Below are 17,983 nucleotides of genomic sequence, written 5' to 3'. Positions count from 1 at the left end.
CATTAGTTCACATTATGGACAAAGTAGCAAAGAAGATTAGGCCACGAGGTGTAGAATAGATTCTAGTTAGGTGTGAATGAAAGAGCTTAAAAACACTTTTTAATTTCAATGAAGCAAGTTTCAGCAATGTGTTACATCCTGTTTTAATTAATTTTGGGGTTTTATTATAAATCAGATAAATGTTCATATAAACATTTTGCTACAAGTAAGACTCTCTACCCCCTAATTAATTTATACTTTTTACTAATGAATATTATTCAGTCCTTCTTTATTTTAAGTGTCAAGTAGATTTATAGTTTGTTGTAGATTGTCTGTGGGTTTGTCTGACGTGAACAACATGAGATCGAGTTTGAATTTTTGACACTTCCTGAGTGCCCTCCCTCCTGAGCTGACCCAAAGGGGCTTCATGTGGAACTTTAATTATTTGGGTCGCGAAATGTAGAAATCAGAAACACTGCTTGGGAGCAATATTCCTGGAAATATCAAACGCATCTCTATAAAGCTAATGCAGAGATAATAGATGGCTCTAAGAAGTTTTTTGAAGGTTGGGGGGGGGGGGGGGGGGGGCTCTCTTGAGAAAACCTAGCAGCACAAATAAAGAATAACAGGAAGCCATTGAGCAGAATAAATACAAAGAAAGCAGGTTTGAGGAGTCAACATTGATTTATATTGACAGTGTGGGAAGAAGCAGCAGAGAAAGAAACCAGAGCTGCAGGAACAGCTTGTATTCAGACGAGCAAGAAAAAAACAGAAAAATATTTACATGGAAATCTTGATCTAAACTGCATCATTGGATGTTTCAGTTGCAGCATTTAATGATGCAACAGTGTTGGGGAAATGTACAACGAATGCTATGAAATCCAAAGTAGAGGTTTCCGAGAGAAAAAAAGGTGAATGAATGAAACAAATTCAGCTGTTGGAAATGGAAATGGAACATTGGAAAAGTAGCTTTTTTTTGCCTCAGATTTGTGCAAATTGACATGACTGGTGAATAAAGCATGTTTTCACTGCTTCTGGAGTCTAAATGCACTTTCAAGTTCACCTACATGCTCACGCAGTCATGTGCACACAATCACACGGCAGTGATGGCGGATGCCGGAGGTTCAGTGAGATTCCCAAGGACACTTCGACATGTGAACAGGGCACAATGTGAGATTGAACCGTGGGCTGCAGGACGACCCACCGAATCGTCCGAGTCACTGAGGGTTCCATTGAAGGTAGTGAACGCAATAAAGTAATGTATGGTCTGGATGGATGTTCAGGAGCAGCCAAACAAAAACTGAACTCTTGGCTCGTAGCTCTACAGTGTGTGACCTCACAACTCACTGAGGTTTTTTTTCCACAGTACAGAAAGAGAAATGAAGCAATCGCAGTGCAGAAGTGGGCAGCAGGCAGAAAGAGGAGCAGAGAACTCTCTGATTCCTGCATTGAATATTAATGATAACAAGCTTACTGCTATTTGGACATAACAATATGTTAATGCTCAAAATCATGTCACACACATTTCTTTTTAAAGATAAAAAAAAGATTATTTTTTTTAATATTTGCCCCTTAAAACAAGTAACCTGCACACACACAGCATGACTGTACCATTGTTTATTTACACAAAAATACAATCAAAGAACAACAACAACAAAAATGCACTTAAAAAAAATGTCAATATTGTGGAGGACTGCAAAGCGACATGACATTCACCAGGCCAAAGAAGAATCTGAGTGGAATGAATTCAGATTTAACGAGATCCATGCATATTTCTTACACTTGCAGTATATTTACATGTAACAGAAAGCCACAATACAATCATTAGAAACTATCCTAAAGTGCAAACAAGACGCTGCTAAGCTCAAAGTGCTTCCTCATCAGTGTGCACGCACACACACACACACACCCAGACAAAGTACACAACTGTACAAACAATATTATGCAACAGCGACTACATCAAGTGATCATCATGTAGAAACCTGCCAGTTTACGCACACGAGTTTGGCCCAATGAGAAACAAATATGAATGAGAACAGTTTTGTGCGTTAACAATTGAAATAAATAGAATTAATTTAGTGTTTTAACTCAACACCGTCACAACACAGCGGATGACTCATTGTATGTTGTGTTTTAAATACCAGCAGATACTACGTTTATATTCATCCCTCAAAAGAGAGCAAGCACTTTAAAACTGTGTCTTAGGGCTTGTAATGTATTTTTGAATGAAGATATCACATGGTGTTTTTGCTGAAAAACACTTTCAAGTACATTAATATTGAATGTAATTCCAGTGCCAAAACAGTTGGAGTAAACTACAAGCTTGAACCACCGGAGTTTTATTTGTATCTAATTGTTGCAATGCCAGCTATAAATAGCGGCATCAGGTCATTTTTGTCATTCTGGTTATACAAGTGCAGGGAAATTCTAAAATGTAAAAAGGTTAGCTCGTGTTTAAAAAAAAATAAAAAATAAAAAATACAGTGTGTGAGGAGGTTTCTTTCAGGCTTATCAGTGCTACATGCGTCTCTCTCATCCTAATAAATAATAATATTACAGGCAGACAGAGGAAACTAACCTGTCCTTGTCTTAAGTCTTTTATCAGTACAAACATAGTCATATCCAAACAGCACAAGACAGACACTTCCTGTACTGATTGTATTGGAGTTATGTTAACCCTACCCCTTACACACTCCTCAGGTCCGAATTATTTTAACAACAGAAGGCAGTAAAAAGACCTAAAGTGTAAATATTTGACTCTGACATTTCATGGCTTTCCCACACAAATATTTTAACACTGAAAATGTTTGTTCTTTGTACTGGTACTACAAAGTTGGGCACTCGCCGGCTGCTCTGGGGGGAATTACCCCCGCATCTGTTGAGACACACTTCAGATCCACCACTGTGGGCCAAATAAGATGAAATGATTCATTCGGCTGTGCTCAAACTTTACAATTGCCTGTTGTGTTTTCACATCTTATCTAAATCAGGGCAAGTTACAGGATGATGGTGGATGTTTTACTCTCTAAACAAGCCTTATACAACCTAAAAAGGGTTGACCTGATTGAATTTGCTTTGAGATGGTTCCTACCTGGACAAAGGAGACTATGCATAGACTTACCCTCGCTTTCTCAAACATTTCTTAAGGATTAATGATCTTTGATCGGCTAATTATGAACAGAAAAGTAAACAAGATATTTGACCACTATGGAAGAATTGTCAAAATTAACATACTGTAAAGGAGTGAAATACAGAGATGATGTACAGTGAGTGTTGTTTCCCCGAAGTGTTTTGCCTTGTTGTGCACATTTATTGTGGAGGGACTGTGTGGCAGAGAGGCGATTAAGCCCCTGATAGAAATCAGGTGTTGCTACCTCACCTCTCTGCCCATAAAAGGAGGAGCCGCCTGACAGGCGGGAGTGCAGGCTGTGAAGCCACAGGCTGTTGCATTATGTCACAATACTGCCCCCCCCCCCCCACCCAAAAAAACAAAAAAAAAAACATGGCACATTGGAGAGGCAGGAAGGACATGTCAGTCTTTTCTTTTCTTTTTTTTTTGGGTCAAACTACCAGGCTCCAAAACCAGCTTTTCTAGCTTGACCTCAATACCCCCAAAACCCTAAATCCTGCAACCTTTTAACACTGATGGTCGCTGAGGACCTGGGACTTAACACTGGACATAGTATGTTGATCCTCTTACATGGCAAAATGAGTGGCATTGCCACCGTGCATGTCAAAATAGCATTAAGTTCTTGTAATTAATTTAAGTTTGTCCCATGTTGAAAGCAGGATTAAAGAGATTTATGTCAATTAATAAAAACCTATCTTTTTAATTTTTTATTTTTTTTAAATGGCACACTGGAAATATGAAACAAACAACTCTAAAACACGCCCTGATGCTCTTTCATCATCTGTGAGTTATTCAACAGAACTCTGACATGTGCTACATTCTATAAATGTGTTCATTTAACTCACGTGTACACTGTTCTCACAACACGCTCATTGTTTATCCGAAGACATATCCACCATGGACAACTTCTCTGTGGGAGACATGGGTGCCGGCTCTTTACCGTCCGGCTGGCCAGAAACGACCGAATCAGGCACCAGCGAGTGGGATGATTTAGCGGCGAAGCCTTGCGCGATGTCGTCAAAAGTTCTGCCTTTTGTCTCGGGAACTCGCAGGAAGGTGAAGATGAAGAAAAGGATGAGGAGGACCATGAAGATGAGGAAGACATAAGGGCCACAGATTTCCTGAAGAAAAGATTGAAATGTGCAAAAAATGTAAATGGGCAAACCACAAGAAGATTGTAAAAGTTGCAAAGTGCATCACTCCTCCGAAGAGGCAGAGATACAAAGAGCAGAGGTACTAATTCAAAAAAGTAGACTTTGGAGCAGGATTCTGCAACTTGCGGCACTAGAACTACATGTGGCTCTTCTGTAATGCAACCCCATACATTTTTTTTTATATGTAATGGTAAGTCGAGCACAAAAAAGTAGAGCGGCTAAACTGGTTAAAACTGCAACAACAGTAGAAAGAAAAAAAAAAAAAAGCTAAAAAAAACCTCAAATTCCTTAATAATACAAAAAAAGATGAACCATTACAGATCAAAATGGCTAAAACAAATAAAAAAAGAAAGTTTAATAGATAAAACAGCTTCAAACAAAACTACAAAAAGGATCCTAAAATTAAAAAAAAATAATGAAAACTGTGAAGTTGACTACAACGGCTAATGTCACTAAAACAACTAAACATGACTTATATGAAAAAAAAAAAAAAAAAAAAAAAGAAGATAAAACTGATAAACTATGAATAAAAATATGTCCACTGTTCTATATTGTAGTCATGAAACATCAAACATCAGGTTAAATATTGGTTCCTGACATTATTATTTTGTAGAAAGAGCCAAAGAAGCTATTTAATTCAGAAAGGTTGCAAACTCCTGCTTTAGAGTCATTTGGAACATAAAAATCATAATTATGGCATAAATGTTCGCAGCAAACACCACAGTAATACCATTATCTTGAATTAATAATTGATGACGTTGATGGGTGTGTTTGCTACGTCATCTATTGACGGCCTGCTCTGCGTTCGCCCATAATGAGCTGGGATCAACTGCATTGTCGTGAAAATGCAAGCGGTAAAAACTGTTGATGCGTACGTTGAAGGAGAAAAAAAAAGGAATACACAAGTAAAGTCCAGATATCTAAAAATGCGACACTGAAGGTGTAAAAAATGTAAACGTTTTTCTATTTACCCTCAGTTTGGGGAAACCCAGCCCCACCAGGAAGTTGGCGGTCCAGTTGGAGCAGCCAGAAACAGCCATGGCGGCGGGTCGGGGTCCCTGAGAGAAGAGCTCAGCCACGATGAACCAGGGTATTGGACCCGGGCCCATCTCAAAGCTGGCCACGAAGCCGAACACCGCCACGATCGCCAAATAACTTAGAGAACTATATTCGGCCTCCTAGAGACACAAAGGAAAAAGTGTGCGTGAAGGAGAGGCACAGACGTTGATGCCTCCTCCTCAACAATATACAAAACTCATCCACTCACCACTAAAGCCAGTGAGATGGTCATGAGGAGGGCACAGACGGCCATCCCACCCAGTCCGATCAGGTGCAAAGTCCTGCGCCCGGCCCGTTCAACCAGGAAGAGCTGGTGTGAAGAAGAAGAAGAAGAAGAAGGGGAAAAAAAAAGCTTTCATTGACAACGAATACAACGTGAAACATGGACAAAGTTGTAAACTGATGTCGTCAGACACTCACAGAAACAACAGTGAACACAGTGTTGACGACTCCGGCTCCTATGGTGGCGTAGATGGGCTCAGTGACACCAGCAGTCTTGAATATGCTTGTAGAGTAGTAAAAGACCTTAAAAAAAATTTAAAAATAAAAAGGGAGCAAGAGAATAACAGTTTAATTCTGAAAATGAATTAGACTTGTATTCCATTTGTCTTAGTTTTTTGGCAACCAGACAAGCTTCTAATAAATCGTTTCCAGTTTAGTTATTTGTGTCTTTTTATGGCTGCTGTTCAGTTATCACTAACTTTTCATGTAAATATGTGAGTTTTTAGCAAACCCCCGGTCCCGAGGGGGGTTTATATCTGCTCACTGGAGCTACAAACAAAGATAACTGTTGTGGTAAGAGCATAACTCTTAAAACATCAATCGTTATTTTATGGATTTGATAATAACTCACAATACAAAGTTCTTCAAACATAAACTATATAAAATAGAGTTGTACAACACAAAATAGTCATTTAAAACTATTTTGAAAAAAAAAGTTTTAAACAGTGTAAAACAAAGGACCAGCAATTTACTTCAATGTCATGTAATACATTTTAATCATGTATATGAATACGTGGAGCTATAGAGGACCCTATCATTCACAGCGTATTAAGTGGAAGTGTTCCCGCTGCTTGTGGGTGAGCGGTACGAGCATTAATGTGCCGGTTCAGTCGACGCCTGTAGCTGCATGCTGCTGCCGCTGCTTTACTTTGACTGTCAGGTCAGACACAGCAAGTGTTAATGAATTTAGTCAGCCTGGCTTCATGACCTTATTAGCAAAATATCTATTAAATACCTCCGTGCTTGTCTCGGTCTTTGGACCCCGAGAGACTTCAATTATTCCACTCAATCTAACACAGCCCGAAGCCACAGGCCATCCCCCTGTCATAGACTTGTAAAGTCACGGCCAAATCATTTTACCGAAAGCTCCTTTAAATGTTTAAGTCTGAGGAGAAATGTGTGGGTTCTTCTCGCGGACTCACAGCGTTGATGCCAGACAGCTGCTGAGAGAGTTGGAGGACGATGGCGATGATGATTGGCTGGCGATAGTTCGGAGAGCGGAAGAGTTCCAAGACGGTCACTTTCTTCTCCATGGCCATCTTCATCCCTTCTTCCTTCATCTCCTGGATGTCGTCGCCGACATCTTCAGTGCCGCGCAGACGCACCAGTGCTGGGATGGATAGTGGGCGAGGAGATGAATTACATTCATGTGCAAACATAAGGAGCCTCCAGCACGTCATGTATCGTGGTGAGATCTCAGTGAGAACATAACAAACCTTTCCTTGCCTCCTCCTCCTGGTTCAGGTTGATAAGGAGGTAACGGGGACTCTCAGGGCAGAACGGCAGCATGACGGTCTGCAGTATGGCGGGCAGGACAGTGAGGGCGAGCAGCAAAGGCCACAGGGTGTCCGAGCCAAGCAGGAACTCCAAACCAAAGATCTGCAGCACACGCCGTCCACATCATTCGTTAGAAATGTTCCACTTTCCCCACGACCTCAAAAGGCACCTTGAAATAATTACCATATTGTGATCGACCATGATGGTGTACCTGCGCCACCAGGATGCCGATGACCACCCCGAGCTGGTGAAGTGTGCCGAAGGCTCCTCGGACCGCCGTGGGACTGATCTCGCCCACGTACATGGGCGTCAGACCCGTGCACAGGCCGCAGAACACGCCGATGATCAACCGGCCGATGATGACCATCTCATAGGATCGACTCACGCCTGACAGGCCCATCAGTCCGCCGCCCAGTAGAGCCAGGACGTTAGTTATCAGCATCGACTTCCGCCTAACAGACACGACGACAGTGAAAGGAACAAAGTCAGAATGAGTACACAAGGAGAATAACATTTTAGCAGCTTCTAAAAAATTTTTTAAAATAATTCAAGGTCTCATTATTTTATTTTAGTTTTGGTTCACTTATCTTGAGATCTAACTGGTCAAAGTGACTGTGGTGACTCGCAAAAGCTCAGATGGTTAAAACCACCGTGAAGTGTTTTAAACTGGAAATACATATTTAAGCCTAAGTAAAGTTAATCAACTGTCGGTGTTCTCACCTGCCAAAGATGTTGACCATGGCTCCAACAGAGAAGGACCCCGCCATGCCCCCCACACTGAAGATGGCCACAGCGAAGCTCCACACCATGGTGTTGGCCCCCGGGCTGAAGGGCTCCTCGTACCGCTCAATGGACACATTGTCAAAGAAGGCTCGGAGTTTCTGTCGGAACAGGTGGAAGACTTTGTTCAGAGGTGGTTGCAGTCCGGAAAAACCGATGTTTCAAACTACCACTGGGGGGCACTATTGTTTATATTATTGTCAGGAGGACTGGAGAATTGAATTAAGGCCTTTCCACCTGCATCGTGAATGAAGTAACAGACAGAATGGAGCCGCTTGCAGAGCAACTGCAGACACAAGATGGATGAAGATGATAAAAGCATTTCACTATGTGTCTTTACTCGTCACAATTCAACACAAATGAGAAGCGTCGGTAGCAGAACTTGAGTCATCATGTGCCCCATCATTTCCATTGGCTTTAGGTGAACTCCCAGCATTAATGTGAGGGTGACACCACATTTCATGGAAATGAAATAAAACTGAAACCTGAAAATCATTCAAACAGGAAGTGTAAGACACACTCACTTTGGGGGACATTCTTTAGTTTTCAGTTTACTAACTTCACAAGCAGGTGTAGAAGAGAATAAAAGTGTAAAACAAGTCAACACATTCAACCTCACACTAGTGTTGACGGTGGAAAATGTTCTCTGCACCTTTAAAGCTAGAAGAAGAAATAAACTAACTGCCTGAATAACTAAAGATTGTATTTGTCCATAATGTAAACATTAAATGGAAGGGCATTGTGTCTCTGACACACACACACACACACACACACACACACACACACACACACACACACACACACACACACACACACACACACACACACACACACACACACACACACACACACACACACACACACACACACACACACCTGCTCAGGTGCGTTGATGACTCCAGTGTTGTAGCCAAACTGCAGAGAGCCGATGACGGCCGTTGAAATGCAGTAGAGAAGATAAGCGGTCACCTTCTTCTTGGGCTGTCGGGGATCAGGAGAAGACGGAGAGTTATGACAGAAAGATGTGCAGGTGGAGTTTGTGTACTAATTATTCCCACAGTCTCAACAGGGGGCCATGACAACGTTCCCGGCTCCACAAAGCCCTCGTTGTTTACAGTTGACACTGGCGACTTCACACAATGAGCCTTTCTACATCCACTCTTCCACTCTCGCTTGCTTGTTTCGCAGATCGCCGCAGAAATACTGTGCAAACCGAATGTCGCAACACTGTGCAGGAACGACGATTTTGTTACACGGTGGTGGGGGTGGGGGGGTATTTTTCAGATAAGTAGCTAAAGACACACTGAGAGAATAAGTCTGGATCCCATTGTGAATGTTTTCTTCGGCCGGGTTCAGAATTAAAAAGGACTTAGAAACAAGCTAACACACTGGACATTAATCCTTTACACGACAGGGTTTACCAGGGAATTAAATTTGCAAAAGGTAAAGCATCCAGCCAGGCAGAATTTAATGAATTAACTGGTGCAGAATGGAAATCCCCAATCGAAGTTTCACTCTGGCTTAAAAGCGGATCTAAAGGCCGCGTAAAGGAATTCTGTTCTGCATCACTTTCACGTCGTGCATTAAGTCTCTTGAGAAACTTTGCAAAAGTTTCGCTTCAGTTTGAACTCTGTTGGGCAACAATTAGCATCCCACCATGCTAAGCAATGGAAGGAAATCCATTTTAATCGTCCAGTTAAATCCATTTACTTACAAACCCGGCACCGTGTGATTAGGTAGTGTTTCAACACTAACTCTACTGAGAAACATTACAGTAACAATCATGGTGTGAATTAATAGGCTGTTGTTGGTTCATTCCCATTGCCCTCAAGTCAAAAACATTTTCAGACTGTTCCTGCTGATAAATCACTGACAGATAAATGATCATGGACTCCTTTAAAATAAAAAAAAATAAAAAATCACGAATAAGCAGGTTTAGTGGGCCTTGATTTTTACCTCGAGGTACAGCACACACACACACACGCACAAACACACACACACTCGCACGCACGCACGCACGCGCGCACACACACACACACACACACACACACACACACACACACACACACACACACACACACACACACACACACACACACACACACACACACACACACACACACACAGTGTCCTCAAACAGACTGTGAGTTCTTTCAGGCACTCCCTTTTCTTTTCTTTTCTTTTTTTTTTATTAAAGAGCTCCAGAAATGCAATGTTCTTAACGGTCTCAGCAGGCTGGTAACGCAGTGAAGAACTGTTTTGACATCACTGTGTGTTTGACATCCTATACATGGCGGCAGCGCGTGAAACCGCACTACACAGGAGGAAGTGATGAATTAGCTGGAAACAATGACAGAAGGCTGATAACAGAGAACACTTGACCAGAGTAGCAGATGATGGTTGCAATCAAGCCACTCTGAGTTTTTTGTTTTTGTTTTGTGGAAGGAGTATCGTGGAGTACTACAAACTGAATGCACAGCTGTACACAAGGTTTGGAAGCCAAATACAGAAGCTCTACATCCACACAGCAGAGATAAGGACATTGTGTGGTTTATGCTTTGTTTTTTTGTTTTTTGTTTTGAGCATCGACGTTTGACGCATTGCTAAACGATTGTCTTGCTCCAGCAGCGTGTCTCGTGAGGGAGTGGCCGTCTGAGTGAGACGCAAGCGCGTATATGTCACAACTTTAACGTGGCTTATTCAGTTGTAACGACATGTTGCGAGGCATTGTCGTTGCACAAACATGCATTCATTGTCACAACCTGTATTGGTCGCGAGGTTGACTTTTGCACGTTTTATAGAAAATCCACAGCTTGTCTTATAAAGTTCTACTAACTCTGTTACACGCATTTTATTTGCATAACGTGTTGCATCAGTCTTTATAGCTAATGTGCACCTGAGACCGTGTAAACTCACTATTGCCCCCGACTTCTCAACTACTGTTTTCCTGTATATGATGGTGAATTTCACCGTGTCTCGTTCAAAACACACAATCAGGGTTAATGTGAAGATAATATCAATGAGTTGTCCAGCGAGACCTCCCTTCAAGTCATCACATTATATTACCACACGATGGGAAGTCTCAACCGATCTTCACAACACCTCTGATTTATATGTTTCACAATACACACACACACACACACACACACAATTTTGTTGATCAGAACCAACCGACCACACCTCATTTCAGCACAGCTGCTAACCTTTTCACGTGTCTGGAGTTTGTTCAATTATAATCAATATTAGATGCTTTTTCTCTTCTTTCTAAAAAAAAAAAATATTATATCAGTGCACTTCTTGTTCATTTTGACTGGCACCTTATCTCCCATTTATATATATATATATATATATATATATATATATATATATATTTTTTTTTTTTTTTTTTTTACAACTTCCACATTTCTGTCCTCTTGCACAGTTTCTCGCTGTAAGATTGTGTAAAAATCTGAAGAAACACGCAGGTAAGTGAAGTAATTGCAACCACCTCATTGTCAAAGACAAACCAAAGGGTTTCAGAGACACAAAAACTTTTCATTCAGCTTGAAATTTTTCCTGTTTGTTGAATCTATGTTTGACACCAGTTCACAATCCCTCTACCTTTTCCGGTGCATGCGGAAATCCACCACTTGACTCTGTTGTAGGTTTCTTCCTGGTACAAATGTTTCTCTCCAATGTCACTTATCCCATGAGTTTGCTGTTTATTTTTTCTATTATTTATACTACTCTCATAGCCACCATATAAATAAACTGAACTGTTTAACAGAAAGTGCATTAGAAGTCTGTTGTACAATAACATGGGATGAGCCATTTTTGCAAGTTGTCACAAGCACTGAGAGCTCGTCTTCATATTTGTGCTCTCAGTCGCCCTCCGCCTGCCCCTGTGTCATATCAGTGTTCCCTCATCCCAGCCCTTCATGGAGAATGCAATTAAACACAGGGAGTCGAGGCATACTCAAGTTCAAACATGCCAATCAGTCCCGTCTCCAACTTTTACTCTCTTAGTCATGTCCTGTATCCTAATCCAGACGTGCAAGAGTGGAAAAATACAGAATCACGAAATATGTAGAGGCAATTTTCTTCTTTAGTCCATAGAAGTTCGTATTACTTCTATTTGAGCATGAATAGTGTTTAATATGTGGAAGCTTGTTGACAAGGAAAACAGTCCACATGACGTTTATGAATGTAACCTGTCGAACAATGTAAATAGGAGAGTGCTCACCTTCTCGTCCTCCAGCTGCTGCATCTTGTTTTCTGTGGTGTGGACAAAAAAAAGATACTCAGAAGACCTGGTTGTTTCTAAATCCTTACGTAGACGGCTCTGTGCAAACAGTCAGCAGATAAACCTGTAAGTCAACAAACAAAAGCACCAAACGCTGTCAACTCAAATGCATTTCAAACCTCTACAATAAATGCTCAGTTGATCTGAACAATCCAGATGGGTTAGATAAGACGGTAATATATTTTCTAATAGTTTTTAACCTGTAAGTGCTACCAGATACAGACCTAATGTCCTTGAAGTGCTGCTGCACTGACAGTTCAGACACTTTTCAGCACTCAAGTGTTCAACAAGTGACAGAAAACCCCTCCCGTTGCTTCCGTATTCACCCTCCTCCTCCTCCTCCGCTTCATCTAATTATTACATTATGAGGAGGATTGTTTTGTAACTTTATTCACATGTTTTACAGTATATATACATTTCTTTTTAACAAGACACAACATTTAAAGCAAATCAATAATTCTGACGATGTATAGAAGATGGTCCAACAGCAAGTGATGCTCCTCGTGGTTTATTACAGTTTTAATATAATCTGAGCTTCCGGAAGCAGAAACGACACAAAAGTGATCCATAGAGGAAAAACTAATAAATCCATGAATAAAATAACACTGTGGATACAAATATATATATATATATATATATATATATAAACAAAATAAAAGTTTTACCGTTACGTGTAGTTTGTCCCAGCCGGTGTGTCTCTGTGGTCCAGCTGTGTGAGATGTGGGGGTCGCGAGGCTTTATAGAGGTCTCACGACACGCGCATCTGCACGTACACGCCTCTTACTCATTTGGACGGAACTGCTGTCACGCCAGCCGCCGCACTATTTAGTGGTGCGCCCACACACCACGCATTACTGTGAGAGCGCTCGCAAATGGATTTCAAAATAAGAATAACATTCCAATGAATGTGATCTGTAAGTTAGTTAATAAAAAACACTAATTAATACCACTGCTAATAATAATATGTCCACAACAAAGCTAATAAATGAGTGCATTATCAATACTTAAATAGCCACAATAAAGGTACTGCCCACAGAAGCACAAACAAACAAACAAACACAAAATAAACCCAACAATCTCCGACCACTCGACATGTCACCTGATTTCAAGTTGGATTAACGCAAAACTTCCTCGTTATGAAGTTATTCCACATCACAGAGATAATCGAGCATCCCAGAATCGCTTACTTTAATAGTAAGGAATTCTGGTGTGTCATATCAAAATAAAAGCAGTCACAAAATTGAGACAGGTTCAAATCAATCTTTGGTGAATTTCCAAAGTGCTTTTGTTTTGAAATGATACATCAGAATTCCTTAATAATAACTGAGTGGTATCCTGGGATGGTCCACTGTCACTGTGATATGGAATGACTTCCATGATAACTCTGAGTTTTTGAATTAATACAACTTGAAATCGGGTACAGTTTGGTGATAATCCAATTATCAAATGCTTTCTATTTTTATATGACACATCAAACGTGGCTAGGACTTCGTGTGTGATGCACTGAAGTGGTCTACTATCAATCTGACATGGAATGGTTTTATGATAACAGGGGATTGCCTTTAAATGTCAGTGTGAAGCTAGAGGGACTGTAGTCTAGATGTTCTGATTCAGAAGGCCTTTATTATGATATGGCACATCAGTCTGACATGGAACAGGTTTACGATAAAAGGTAATTTCCTCCTAATATTAGTCTGAACTTACAGCGAAACAAGGTTACCCTTGTTATTTCAGAGGGCTCTTATTTTGATATGCCACATCAGATTGGGTTGGCGGTTTGTTAGTGATATCCTTAGATGACCTACTATCAGTCTGACATGAAATTAATTTATGATAACAGGAAATTACCTTTTAATATCAATCTGAAGTCAGAGGAGTCCAGATGTGCTTTTTTCAGAGGGTTCTTATTTTGATGTGCCACATGAAATTGGACAAGTACTTGGTAAGTGACACCCTGAGATTGTCTACATCAGTCTGACATGGAATGAATGTATTGTATTTTAATATCACTCTGAAGTTAAAGGAATAGGAGCCCAGACATGGTAATTAAGAGGACTCTTATTTTCATATGCCTCATCAGATTGGGCTGGTTTTCAGTGAGTGGTATCCTGAGATTGCCTCATATCAGTCTGACATAGAATGAGTGACAACAGCGGAATATAATAGAATAGAATAGAATAGAATAGAATAGAATAGAATAGAATAGAATAGAATAGAATAGAATAGAATATAATATAATATAATATAATATAATATAATACAATACAATACAATATATCAGGATTTTGCCAAGATATGCTGTTTTGTTGGACTTTCAATTTGAAAGAAGTGATTACGATGGGTTGATATTTATGGTATTATAGAAATATGAATACAACACTGATGTGTTTTTCGTTTTAACTTCTGCAGACAGTAAGTTTTATTATCACTCATTGTTAATAGGTTGTATTAATGATGCATTCATTCATTTATTGTATATGTCGTTATGAGTTATTATTACCAGCAGAATTAAGTTGTCTTGTAATTGTGTTGCAATGACGGTGACAGCTCATTCACTGGAACGTCCCTTTTATTTTGAAATCCCTTTGAGTCCGCTCGTACAGTAATGCCTGGTGTATGGGTGCACTGGCTTGACACCGGTTGGATGGAGGCACGCCGGCGTGTGTGAAACTCCGTTCGGCTAAATCCGTGTTTCCTCGGAAAGAGTCGTAATGTGGCCGCGGAGGCGTTTCAGCTCGGCCGGGCCGGGGCGGGGAAGAGGGTGCCCGGTGAAAGGGGGCTCTGTGCTGCTGCTGCCGGCCGGCCGGCCACCGGGGGCGCGAGAACAAAAGGCGACGTGGCCCCAGTTCAGCGCACAAAGCCTGGTCATGCACAAATCATGGGACCGGCTCAGTGGGTGGTAAACAAACCGGGGAGACCTCCTAATTCTTTCATCAACTCTAATCTTGGCTGCCCACCTAAGTCTCACTGTGGAATTTGGCAAATTCTCCAGAACTATGCGAGAGCATTTGGTGGTTTGAGTGGGACCAACTTATTTAATTTTTACGTGTTCATCTGTTTTTATCAGGAGCTACAAGTGCATTCAAATGTCATTATGGCTCTGGGGGAAAAAAAACTAATTGCTCAAAGCATGAATGCAATTCACTTAATCGTTTCTATTCCAACGTGCAGCATTTCTTCTTACACCCCATTAGGAATAAACAACTTTAAAAAAAGGCCCCAGAAGGTTAATAACATAGAAGAACATCTAGTTTGTTTAAATTGGACCCCCACTGAACACATGTGATTGTCTTCAATCAAACTTTTAAATACTACAAATAAATGTAAACATTTAAATTTAAATGTTAATTGTATCTACCTCACATGTTGGAAGCTAGAATTTATTTAATTATATCCGAGAACCAACAATTTACAATTTACGTCAGGTTTTTGTGATGGACAGCTCCAGGCAACATTAGGTGGCCCACCAGCAGAAGAAAAATAAAAATACCAGGGTCAGAGGGAGGCCTGATTATTAGAATAGATTTCAATTAAAAAAAAAAAAAAAGAACGTCATGTCGAGCAAAAATAATGAGTTAAGGGAAAGGGTCAAGACCAGCACGCAGCCTTCACAGGTAACTTGACAAGCAATGTTTTGACCCCCCAAAAAAGTCACAAGCAGAACATTAAACTAGACAGAACAAGATCCTGAATCCAAATCTGACCCAAAATCTTCTTACTGTGAGCCACAACTTTGAAATACTGCCAAACCGAGCGACTCAACAGCAGGAAATTACGTCACGAGTACACCCTGCCAACATAGCACTGTTCACTCCAGTTCAGCATCAATGTGTCACCAAATGCATCGCAGTTATGTCGGCATTAACAAAAGTGTCCATGACAGTGATGAGAAGTCAATAAAAACAACATCACGCTGTGTTTTCCCAGTTATTTATATGCTGGTAATAATGCTAACAATGGCTAATATGGCGAGATTTAGTTCAGTGACTCACACAACAGTTTGCTAAAATAGTTCCTGGAAACCATCTTCGACGTGACCTGATGCTGCTCGTCAGCTGACGTCAGACTTGTGGCCAGCTTGTCAAAAAATGTTTCACTATATCTTGAAATAAAGAAAAAACCCCAGAGTCAAGAAAAAGGGGAACTACAAGAGACAGTTACGTGCAGAAGTTTAGGCTCAGAGAATCTAGTGAATCTCTTCGTTTGGTTCAAGCTCTCCATCCCAGCTCCCCATCTGGACGCTAATGACCGTTGCCAGGGAAACCAGAGCTGCAGCACTTCCTGCGGTGACCTGGTCCGGGTGAAAAGAAAAAGAAAAAATCTGATTAGGAGACATCTGCAGATCAAACAGATGCAGAAACACAAAGTAACAGAGAGAGAGAAAAAAAGAAAAGAAGCAACGACTAATTTTTTGACATCCAAATACATCACCAGAGACTTCCAATTATTTCTTTACCCTGACCCCTTAAATTTTGACTGTGATTAAAGTTGTAGGGAGCTAATTCTAATCATTGAAAAAACAAAATTCACTTATTTACTGTTTAAAAAAAAAAAAAAAAACAAGGTGCACAGGGAGAACCTGCAACCTTCACACAGAAAGATCCTCCAACTGGACAGATAACCACTACCTCCTATTGCAGCATTACCGATATGTATTAAAATCAGGGTTGCTGATAAAATATTTGATTCAACACACTCACACACAGAAAATCATGTAATGACCTCTGAGGCCTTCAAGTGTTACGAAGCGTTTAAGATATTTTGGCACCTTGCTGGATCCGCTGGCGTTTGTTACACAAATTTGACTTTGATAATATATCTAACTTTAGTAACAACTTCTCCAACACCCTGGTTAATCTTTCCAGTTATTCATTGCATTTCAAGTCCAATGAGTAGCTTGAAATGGTACAATGGTCAAAGGTGAACTGCAAAGTTGCTCAAAAGTGAAGAATATTGTACGTCTCAGAATTTTACAAAAATACAGGGTTTTTTTGTTTTTTTATTTCCCAGAGACCAAGAAATGGGTGAACAACTGTACCACAGCAACAGAGGGTGGTGAATCCTTGACAGTTGGTGCTCCTAATTCCGACAGGTGTTCCAACCTCTCGGGATCACTGCTATTTACGATGTTCTCTGTCTGCATAAGAGCAGTGATGGAATGCACTGTGGCACCAGACCCTCGTGGTCATCATTTGATTAGTATTATCCTGTTGATATCACTTCTGTACTTCTGGTATCTTGTGCACTGTGAGCGGCCGATACGACCTTCAATGAAACAGTGAAGGACTCCTACTCCTCCTCAGGTCAGCAGCCTGCAGCTGTGTGGACCAGATAAGAAGTTTGTATTTGCAATTTGTGGAAGATAATGTTTTGTGTGGTGTAATATATATTCCGTTCCTTGCCGATAACACTGAACAAAGGCTTGTTTTAAAAGTTACTGGACGCGGCTGAAAGTTACAATCACTTGCCCAATTTCACATTGATGGAAAAAAAAAAAGCCCGATATGAAACACGGACGGAAGATTTTAAAGTCATATTCATTGTTTGTAACCGAATGAGGCGTCTCATCTTTCAGAAATGTTGTGGTTTCGAAATGCTCTTTGTAATATCTACCCACTTAAGTCAGTTCAGGTTCGGGATGAAATTTAAGAATCCACATTCTTCTTGTGCTGCAAAGGAATTCATTTAAACCATGGGCGCGGACACACACGGCTTCAAGACTTAAATATGTCAAATGTGGTTAAAGGCTGCTCCTCATCACCACAACGCATCATGTCTCCACTATCAACTTCCTGAGAGCAGCAGCAGAGTAACTTGAAG

The 17,983-nt window shown here is 40.7% G+C and overlaps 1 protein-coding gene across 1 annotated transcript; it reads right to left on the bottom strand.

Moving 5' to 3' along the window:
* Positions 1 to 3,489: 3,489 nt before the first annotated feature.
* On the bottom strand, positions 3,490 to 12,939 carry slc2a3b (solute carrier family 2 member 3b). The gene is made up of 11 exons (XM_080500836.1): positions 12,829 to 12,939; positions 12,104 to 12,227; positions 8,758 to 8,862; positions 7,822 to 7,982; positions 7,313 to 7,553; positions 7,041 to 7,203; positions 6,747 to 6,934; positions 5,743 to 5,847; positions 5,531 to 5,632; positions 5,235 to 5,441; positions 3,490 to 4,230 (listed from the first exon to the last, which is right to left on the bottom strand). The coding sequence occupies exons 2-11, from the start codon at positions 12,125 to 12,127 to the stop codon at positions 3,979 to 3,981; spliced, it is 1,548 nt and encodes a 515-aa protein (XP_080356962.1). The 5' UTR covers positions 12,128 to 12,227; positions 12,829 to 12,939; the 3' UTR covers positions 3,490 to 3,978.
* Between the last annotated feature and the right edge of the window lie 5,044 nt (positions 12,940 to 17,983).

The sequence above is a fragment of the Blennius ocellaris genome, assembly GCF_963422515.1.
Source record: "Blennius ocellaris genome assembly, chromosome: 8".
In the NCBI taxonomy this organism is placed as follows: Eukaryota; Metazoa; Chordata; class Actinopteri; order Blenniiformes; family Blenniidae; genus Blennius; species Blennius ocellaris.
The sequence above is the reverse complement of the archived record's forward strand: the minus strand, read 5'-3'. Positions and strand labels throughout refer to the sequence as shown.

Coding starts and splice junctions, on each gene's coding strand:
- slc2a3b (XM_080500836.1), bottom strand. CDS start 12,127: ATGCAGCAGCTGGAGGACGAGAAG. Junction 7,983..8,757: donor TCATCAACGCACCTGAGCAG/GTGTGTGTGTGT, acceptor CTGTTCCGACAG/AAACTCCGAGCCTTCTTTGA. Junction 4,231..5,234: donor TGGGTTTCCCCAAACTGAGG/GTAAATAGAAAA, acceptor TCTTTTCTTCAG/GAAATCTGTGGCCCTTATGT.